At 34.1% G+C, this 10,427-nt stretch overlaps 1 protein-coding gene across 1 annotated transcript; it reads right to left on the bottom strand.

Moving 5' to 3' along the window:
• On the bottom strand, positions 521-8,466 carry LOC109354510 (probable ubiquitin-conjugating enzyme E2 23). Its single transcript, XM_019597071.1, has 8 exons — positions 8,332-8,466; positions 5,579-7,639; positions 4,100-4,234; positions 3,214-3,672; positions 2,779-2,845; positions 2,550-2,689; positions 2,071-2,382; positions 521-1,040 (listed from the first exon to the last, which is right to left on the bottom strand). Exons 2-8 carry the CDS (start codon positions 7,637-7,639, stop codon positions 789-791), a joined length of 3,426 nt encoding a protein of 1,141 aa, XP_019452616.1. The 5' UTR covers positions 8,332-8,466; the 3' UTR covers positions 521-788.

The following is a 10,427-nucleotide window of genomic DNA, read 5'->3' as shown; positions in this document are numbered from 1 at the left end:
CATATCCAAAGGTATGAGATTAACTCTCTTAGTAGATATTTTTTCCATTCACAAAACTCGAACCTGAAATTTTGCTTAAGGAAAATCAAGCATATACCACTTGAACCAATACCCATTGACATAATTTGCAGATTAGTCATTATTTTTTAAAATCTGTCATGGAATATATAGCAGAAGAACCTAATAATAACAAGCCAAACAAAATAAATCCTATATAATTCATTTATCATTTTCTTAAACAATCCTAACTTTTTTAATTTATTAATAACTCCATACTGTGGAGTGTGAACATTAATTATCTTTTGATTATTTTAGATGTTATATACCCTCATATTAAAAATATATGACCTGCATTTGCTGCAAAAGGTTGCAAAAGTCATAGAAGTTTGTAATCAGTGTAAACAAATAATGATAGAATGCATCTGCAAAATTAAATGCCAAAATGCTAATAACAAAGCTTGTCATTTACCAATGTAGTAGAAATTATGTCAAATTCATTTCAGATCCAAAATAGAAGAAATCATTCTTCAATTATATTCAATTCATCATGACCAAATACTTTCAAAGACCTACAACAAACATTCAATTTTCCCAGTAGAAGGAATCAGCATCTAATAGAGTGAGCTTCCAATTAGCTAGGAAAGTAGCATTTCCTCTCTCCAGTTGTAGATACCAAATGTTTTAATGATAAAAGAAAATAACACATTAATCTTTACATCTCAAAGTGTTTGGGGACAGTCCACAAAACCTATGGCTTTGAGGCATTTGGGTAACTTCACAAAGTTATGTTACAACTCTTTCAAATGTTTAAATTCTTCACACTCAGCTCCAAGCTCACTCAGCGACAGGTAAAGCTTTGGCGCGATCTTGGCCAACATCAATTTGAAACCTACAGAGGTTGAGTTCTGAATGCTCTTGTCACTGACCGAGGCGTCTTTAGTTAGTGTGCCAATCAAATGGCCTTTCATATATGCATCACAAGCCTTTAGGATGTTATGACCACGCCCCTTAAAATGTTCTTTCACGAGCACTTCAAAGTCCTATAGCATTCATCAACAAATTAACAATCAAATGTTACTGTGTACAACAACAGTCTCATGTAAGCACGAATCAATAAATAGAATGCAAATATAGAATGCTAGAGAATAGAGATGCTATAGGCACAGCTATCGCAAAAACAAAAAAATTAACTCAGCTATACAATTAATAGAACGGTTTCATATACTATAAACGGTCATTTTAAGTAAGTTGGACCAATTAACTTTTAATATACTGTAGGGTAAATTTGCGTAAATTTACTGTCAATACCACTTGGTGAGAGCCTCGTGTATCATGTCACCATTTTTGTCCTATATCCTCCCAAGAAAATACATGATATTAAATTATTATATAGTAAATAGCAATTAGAGGCTGCCACCAAGAACTGAGTATGACCTTACCAAGGTAGGGTGTTATTTTGCATGCATACCAATTACCATCAACTCAAATTACCCAAAAAAAGCCTCCTACCTCTTGTCTTTTAGATTTTCAATTTTCTATAATGATACATGAGCAAATGACCTATACATATACAGATGGCAATGAAAACCGAGCTCATGGATATCCATCCGAATCTAACCCAAATTTAACGAGGAAAACCCAATGTGATTGGATTTGGGTTTTACCCGAGTTTAACTTTCGGGTTTGGTATAGTTAATACCCTATCCCAAACCCGATTAATATATGTAGAATTAAAAAATTTCACATAAATACATATATAAAACCTATTATGTATAGAAATTTGACATATATATATAGAACCTATATATATATAGAAATACATGTTTTGGGCGGGTTCCCATCAGGTTTGGGTTACCCGAAACCCAACGGATTAGGGGATGGTATCATTGTTATCAACCCCACTTAATTCGGGTTCGGGGTTGGGTAAGCACAAACCCGACCCCGATCCGCACCCTTGCCATTCCTATTAATACATATTGAGTCTTATGAAAGCTAAGTAAGCATAATGTGATATTTATTTAACTAATCATATAAAATAGGAAAATTGTTACAACTTTTATTCATAATCACCTTTGGGGGTTTCCTCATGAGATACATCATAGTCTTGCAGTTAAGAAGAAATGTATTCTCATTGTATGACAATGAATTCTTCTCTCCTTCGGCTGTTCCAACCTGCTTATCGTAACCAGCTTCATTGAAGTAAGGCTTAGAGTTGAGCACTAAGCCTTGCAGCGAAACTAGGACTTGAAGGATGCTAGACGATTTTGGATCCCATACTTCATTTCCTCTACCTGTCCATGTATTTAGAAGGCTAAGGCACACCTTCCCTTCCTCATATAAATTAGGGTTAACACGCCAACCACCAGAGTGATAGTAAGCCGACTGCAAAATTTGAACCAACATAAAGAACACATAGATGAGATATAATCATTTGGACTAAATTTATACAAATTGAATGCGTAATTTATATTTAATTATCTATCTGATCACTTTTCTTGATTGGGGCATAATAAGTGACAGCAGAACAGTGTCAAAATAATATTCCTTACCGGTGGAACGTCTGGGTACTCTGGTGGAAGGTGAAAATCAAAGAAGAAAAGTCCATCTTGGTAAGGGGTTCCATATGGCCCAACAATAACTGCTCTCAAGAGATCCATTCTATCTTCATAAACTCGTACATAAATTTCCTCTGTCAAAATGATTCAAGTTTTTACACTTACTGCAATGTGTACAGTACACTATGAAACTCAGATGGCATAAAAGAAATGTATCACTAACCAGGAAGGTTATTCTGCAATATGGTCCAATCTTGTTGCACCTTCTTAAACCATTTTCGGTTGTTACTCTGAAAGTGGATAGAAAATCATAATATATTGATTTCAGTCTGATATAGTAAAGGAAATTACATTCAAAATTAAGAAAACATTTGAATGAATTCATGAACCAGTCACATGTTTGATGCTCCAACATGATCAATACTGTTGTTTTTGGTATAGCTAAACTGAAAGGAAACTAACATAGATGAATACTAATATGCATAGATCACTTTTGTTAAAACTCGGCTAAGTGCATCATGCACATTTGTCTTGCTCAATAATAATCAGAGGAGAAAATATTGTTCACTAAAAAAGGAAGCATCTATTCATTTTTCATTTTCCCTACTTCTACCTTATATTGTTTCTTGAGACATTAGCAATAAGGCAGGAGCAGTACCTGTCCATTTGAACCAGTAAAATGATGGTCTGAAGGATCTTTAGTTATATCAAAGTGTTTGAAACTGCAAGCACCATCGTTATAACTTGCTGGAGCATCATCATTCCTCAAGCTACACAATGCCTCACATGCTTCCAAAATTTCAGATGTCTCTGGAATGACTTCCTCATTTCTTCCACTCATATTGCCTGAACTTTCACCATCAATGGCAATAGATTTCTGAGAACTAGACTCATCAAATGATGGATGTTCACTTTCATCTTTTGGCTGCAAGTCAACAAGATCTAAGTTTCTTTGGCCCCTTGAGAATATTCCACTGGCAAGTCTGGTGACGAAACGAAATGCTGCTAGGGGAACAGCAAGTGCTGCAGCCCTAACATAGTCATTCTCTCCACTCTCTTCTGTCTCAGAAGTAACGCTGATTGAATTTTCCCTCTCAATATTCTGCACATCATTATCCTGCATAATTAAAAATGACTAATAACTACAATTAACATCTTTAGTTGGCCAATAAATGTCTGCCATAGAACAAATTCATTTATCCAAGGGACGAACTGGCTCAAAGACCTTTTGAGATGATGAATTTCACAGTAACTTCATGCATCGGATATTAAACAACCATTTATACTTAAAGCATTGCCTAACTATTTGTGTAAATAAAGGAAGGATGAAGCAGAAGAGAAAAGCCATGAAAACAACAAATTTTTTTAAGATGGGAACTTTAAGATTTCCAGATCCCAGATTTCGTATTAATGAGTAAATGCAACAGTTAGATAGGGATCATGATATAAGTAACAGGTAACAGTTATTTTCTTGGAATTCCTCTGGAAAGAAACAGGTTTAAGACACACTGATAACCACAGCACAGATGGGAAAAGGAACAAACCTCTTTGGATTCCTCAAGGACTTCCATTTCATCATCATCAACAGTTTCCCAGCTTGCAGCATCACTTATATCACTTCCAGCAGCAATTGATTCATCATCATCTCGACCAACAACATAGATTGCTTGGGGTCCAACCTGAGTAAATAATTGACAAATAAAATGGAAAATCTGTATCAGCATATGAAGTTATCAACTTCACCCTTCCGTTTTGCAACTTACAGACTTCAGAACAAGAGGATAGAATTCAAAGAGTCTAATTCAAACATCATGTAATATTTTGACTTTTGAAATCGAAAGATTCCAAAACCCAAAATCCATAACACCCTTCTGGCAGAAAAGGATGTTAACGATTTAGTAACCTCAACAGCAAAAGAACACGTCTTCATTTTTCTTAGCAGGTTCTGGGTTTTATGTGATATGCTTATTTTAAGGCTACCAATAAAAGTTTGGCAACCTCAAATAGGCATCAGACATTAATGTTAAATTATCAATAACATACAATGTAGATAATCGAAAACCTTTCAGGCAAGTAAAATTACATTATGAAAAAACAGAGAGATCACTTCCCCTCGTCATGACTACGAAGTAGGAAGTGATCATAGAATCCCAAATCTATAACTCTTGATTTTGACTTGGTGAGACAAGCAACTGATGGACCTACTGTCAGTAAGCATATGGAATGATTTGCTTGTGACACCAGGGCTCATTATAACATTCAAAAACAATTTATGGACTTTTATCCAGCTAGTTGTTAGAATGTTTTAATGCATTTATTTGCTCTTTGTTTCAGGGTGTTTGGTTAACTTCTGTACTTTCTGCTCATAGGGAGTATTTGATCTTGGATATGTTCGGGACTTATTAGGTTACATTATGATGGTAGATTTTAGAGAACATGGACCCTAAATTTTTAACATGCTTGCTACGCAACTTTATAATTTCCCTCTATTTCAGGATGTAGAGTAGAACAAACTAAGGTATCTAGATTCATCTTATTTTAACCCTGATACTAGTTCAAACTTCAAACTTCTACAATCAGTTTGGAGAAGTTTCTGATTTAATTCAAACTCTAAATTCCGTGCATGATATTATGAGCTAAACAAGCATCCCAAAGATATATCCTTCTCTGATAGCCGAAGTTTCTCTAATGTTTTCCAGCATTACGTTTCATAACCCCAGAAAGAACCCTTACCTGATTGTAAATATTATGTATAAATTCTTGCAACATTACCACAGAAGAATATTTAACAGCCTGATTATGTTCTACTCATACAAATTTTAGCTGCTTGAAATTTCAACCAGACACTGATATAACTGAAGCAGTTCTTCAGTTTAAAATGTGAGAACATACAAAGAGATTGCTAGTGTTATATCAATGATATAAATGTGAAAACTTCAAATTAGTAATATGCAGCATTTATTTCTTATGAGTAGGATAAGAAGAAATTAAAGATAAAAAAGAGAAAATAAATCTGAGCATACCGTTGACACCATTCCATCAGCCCAAGTAACTTCAATATCACCATTCATAAGACCAGTTATATTTCCTACCCAAGAGAGGTCTGAGAACTCCTCACAAGTTTCACCAGCAGATGCATTTTCTCCTTTACTGGTACCTGTTCGGCTTTTTGTTTCTTTTTTAATCCCACAGTCTTCATTTTTCTGCTTTGATTGCTGAATGGACTCTCCAACAGAAGTTGTTTCTAAACAGACAGACACAGGCGATAGCCGAACAACAACATCCCCATAGCAGTAATCATAATCTGGATGTCCTTCCAGCTCATATACGCTTACAACTTCCTCCTTGTCGAACTCCCGAGGATCTTCTGGTCGGTCAACTGGTTTTAACCACTTCACACAAGCTGTCCGCTCCTTGGCATTGACACTTCTCAACACCCCAACACGCCTAGTTTCACAAATATCCACACCATCATCAGAGGTCTTCTCTACCACATATTGTTCTGCGACAAATTCATGATCACCAAGATTATCTATAGGAATCAAACTTGTAGAATCCCGTTTGCGCTCTATCACTCCATCCTGCCATGCAACATCAACTTTTGTCCTTGTGTTGACAATCAAAAGAGCTTTCTCAAAACTTTCCTCCTTCTTTCGGACCTTTTTTTCTTTCCTGATGACAACTTTCCTTATTTTCTTGCGGTGAAGAGGCCAGGTTTCATGGACAGGGTCCTTCGATACTGACATAGAAGAACTACCACATGAGCTCGAATCACGTGAAGGGTTACTTACAACATTTCCATCATTCCCATCCAAAGCATCCACTGGATCAAGGTCCATTGAATCCTTATTCCCGTTTAATTCTTCAGTTGTAACTTCTTCCGAATCACACCCACTTCCTGTCTGATTAGAGTCTTTTTCATTGTTAACAGAATTGTTAAGTTGTAGTTTTGATATGCCTTTGTCCATGGAAATTGAGGATGACAGTGCCGATGAGGGAAAGAGACACCAGTCACCCAATTGCCAATTTGCATGAGAAAAACAAGACAGTAATTTTAAGTTTTTTGGGCTCTGCTCTTCAGCTGGGGAACTAGAAGAGTAAGGCCCATAACCTGCAGATGATATCCAATAAACAAACACTGATCCTACTGTAACCTTAGTGACAGTACCTTCCAACCTACTAGCTTTCCACAAGCCAGACAGCCATCTTGAATTCTTGAAAACTGATGAAGAGCTAGCCCTTACACGTTGCCCTGGGTAATAAGGGAAGTGCCCATCTTCAAGGATATTCTTAGATACAGGTTTAAGATTCAATGGATCTGCTTTGGTGACTTTACACACTGAACCATCATCAAATAAGACTGTCACATTATCTAAAACATCATCAACTCTTCCTAGCCAAGACCCAAGCACGACATAATCACCAACAGTGAAATCCCTAATACGTTGTAAGTTTTTTGACGAGATATCTTTTATTATAGATCCATCAGAGGCCAACAGGTCCACAGACATATTCACATCAACCACTACACCTACTTGCCCAGTAGGGTCTGAAGCAGCAGCAACAAAATCCCCGTGTAAAAATCCCCGATCAAGAACTTCTACCTCATTGAAATTTTGGGTGGATTCAGATTCGTTAATCCAGAGTACACGCATCTGTTCAGCCAGAAGAGCATCAGTTTTACGATCCCCATCAGCACCATTCTTATCAGAATTTCTACTAGCATTGTTACTGTCATCAACATTCTCTTCCTCAAAATCTGCATCCTCATCTTCACTATCGTCCTCATCATCAGTAATGCTGCTATCCGAATCCGAATCTGAATCACCGGCAACCTCTGTCACAATCCCAATCAAGCCACTGGTAGTATTCCTCACAACATCCTGTCTATAGAAATGCGGTGTATTACTTTTCTTACAAGAAACACCACCAGGTTCATTAACTTCACTGCTTTGAGTATTTGCAGTGGGATTGCTAACTTCAGAGAGACTCACAGGACCCTTCTGGTTCAAAGAACTACTGGCACAAGCATCTCCAGCAGGCTCGTTGTCTTCAGAAAGTCCTTCCTGTTGTTTAACTCCCATCTAAAATCATATAATATCAATGTCAATTAGAATAGTGATTTCAATATTGTTATTCAACTTAAATTCACCAATCAAAACAATATACACCCTCAAAGGCATGTTCTACCCCCACCCCCAAAAAAACTTTCCATATAACTTGATAACTAGAAAACAATGACAAGAATATGAGCTTTATACAATAGGCGACACGACAACAACAAAATGAGGAGAAAACACAAAGTCAAATAGCAACCGACTTTCGTCATTCCATAGATGATCAATCAAAAGCCAAACACACCTATTGAGGATCTGAAATTACATCACATGATTAAAAAAACATGGTTTTGCTGCCAATCAAAAACCGGCATCATCAATAAACAATTTACCTCAATCAGACGGTATCTCAAACATTAAAATTACGGCAAAACACAGATTAATATACCCTAAACCAGCTCAAACATTAAATAGAAATAAAAAAAAATAAAAACTACACAAATTGATATACCATTAAAAGTTAAGCTACGCTAATGAGCTAATTATGCAGGTAATAACGACGCCTCAAAGGTTAATCGTGACATAAAATAAACATCAAAAGAGAAAAAAGCGAATTTGAATATAGAGAAACAAAGATCAAAACTAACAATAAATTTCACAAAAAACTATGTATTGAATGAATTGTTGATGAGAAGATGAGAGGTAGATTGAAATTATACCTGGCGAAAATTTGAGACGAAGAAGACGAAGATGCGAATGAGTCACAGAGGAATGTGTATTTGTTGCAGAGGGATAGGGACAGTTTCGTAATTCTATTTTCGTCAAATTGCTTCTGCTTCTCTATATTCCAGCTGCGTGGGTAGGCCCATCAACCACCATCCGTTTTACATACTAAATCAAAGACCGGAATAAGACATGTTATTTTCCCATATCAGAAGATATTTTATTTCTCGTAACAAAATGTACAATGAGTTCTTTATTGTATTATGAGTTTAAAATCTATACAATGATAGTATAAAGTTTTTTACACTATCTATACATAATCATCCACAATTGATTTTTATTAATTTAGTTTATGAGTCAACGATGATCGTCTGACCCCGTGTAAAAAAATAGTTACACTGTCATTATATACATGTTAAATATTTTTGTTATCTCATCATTTATTTTGATTACTTTTTTTGAAAAGTCAGAGATTGTTAAATATCAATAGAATAGTGAATGAGATAATAACAGTGTATAAAAATCATATACGGTAAATACATATATAATTTTTATATCAATATTACATAGACATTGTACTCATTTTAAAGATTAATATTCATTCTAATGTTTTTTTTATAAAACAAAATGGGCTTTTACTTTTATTAATGTATTTATTTATTTTAAGATGTGATTTGAATTTCCACACCCAAGAGAATAGAAATTAAGAGATCTATATTGGTGGATTTCTTTCTTCCCAACAAAGATTTGTTATAACATGTTTAGTTCCAAAGCTAAACCATGGGATATGCTTTTTTAGGTTATGTAAGTTTCTTATTGTTTATTGTTGCTTCAAAACTAGTATTTCATCCCAAGATAGTGCATAAGTTTAATAACAGACGTAAGGTATACATAGATTTAGGTGGAGTCACCAATATGAAGTCCATTTCTTGCAAAATTCTGTTTTTCTTTTAGTTTTTTCCCAAAAATAATACTAACCCACTTATTTTTTACGAGTGAATCATCCTAGCCATCAATTTTATGAACATCTAATAATTTAGATTTACTTATTAATCCAAACTTTCGAATTTTTCCCTGAAATTAACGACTAGGATGGAGAGTAAGTTTTAGAATAAGTAAACCACTCCTCATTTTTTATATATCAAAACCAACTCTTATGTGATTATAATAACAAAATCTCAAAATTGATATGATAACAAAGCATGAAAAGTGGTAGAGAGGGGAGGGGGCTTGTTTGGAACGACGTGCACAAGTGTTATTGATTATTTGTTATATTTTTTGGTCAAGTAGTCATTAGAATGTTTAGAAAATGAAGGTACCTAGAATAAAAATGTTAAATCTTCCAACTATACAATTAATCTATAAAGTTTTACACACTTATGAAAATAATATATATATCATAGACTAATGTTTTATTTATTAACCATTCTTTTATGATTGATACTTATCATTTTTTTTTATGGATATGAGAATTCATATATTAATTTATACAATGATATATCATATTAAAATTGGTTTAGTTAACTATTGTCATCATTTCCCATTACTAAAAACTTGTTGTGGATTAGTTAGAGAGAAAAAAATACATGTAACCAAAAAAAGAAAAATATGTATATATATACTAATGTTTTATTATAAATTAAATTTATTAATAAAATATTGACCTCTTAGTTATCCTTTATCATTCCTATTTATATTTTATGAACTTTAGTTTACTTTCTTGTTGATATTTTATTATCCACTATTTAGTCACATATAACATTACATATCTTATAAGTGTGCAATAGTCATTATCATTAAGTTTGAGTGATACATTTCTACCACAAATAACGCCCGAGGTACTCAAACATTTCATTCAACTTGCTTGAATCATATTCTTTCAATTTTCTCACCATATTATATGATTGATCCAATATACTTAAATATTGTAATTATTTATAATCATATTAAAATAACGTATATTCATTTATTTTAACATAATCGAATCAGATTTTCTCGTTTCAAAGTGATAAAATCTATCATTTAATTTAATTAAGAATGCAAATCATAATCTATCATTTAATTTAATTAAGAATGTAAATCATAATCGTCC

The sequence above is a fragment of the Lupinus angustifolius genome, chromosome LG08 (assembly GCF_001865875.1).
Source record: "Lupinus angustifolius cultivar Tanjil chromosome LG08, LupAngTanjil_v1.0, whole genome shotgun sequence".
NCBI classification, from domain to species: Eukaryota; Viridiplantae; Streptophyta; class Magnoliopsida; order Fabales; family Fabaceae; genus Lupinus; species Lupinus angustifolius.
The sequence above is the reverse complement of the archived record's forward strand: the minus strand, read 5'-3'. Positions and strand labels throughout refer to the sequence as shown.

Bases quoted from the DNA above. Each gene is read 5' to 3' on its own strand.
- LOC109354510 (XM_019597071.1), bottom strand. From the start codon at position 7,639: ATGGGAGTTAAACAACAGGAAGGACTTTCTGAAGACAACGAGCCTGCT. The intron at 2,690-2,778 runs GTTAGTGATACA...TCATTTTGACAG, and splicing joins ATTGCAGAATAACCTTCCTG to AGGAAATTTATGTACGAGTT. The intron at 2,383-2,549 runs GTAAGGAATATT...CAAATTTTGCAG, and splicing joins AGTACCCAGACGTTCCACCG to TCGGCTTACTATCACTCTGG.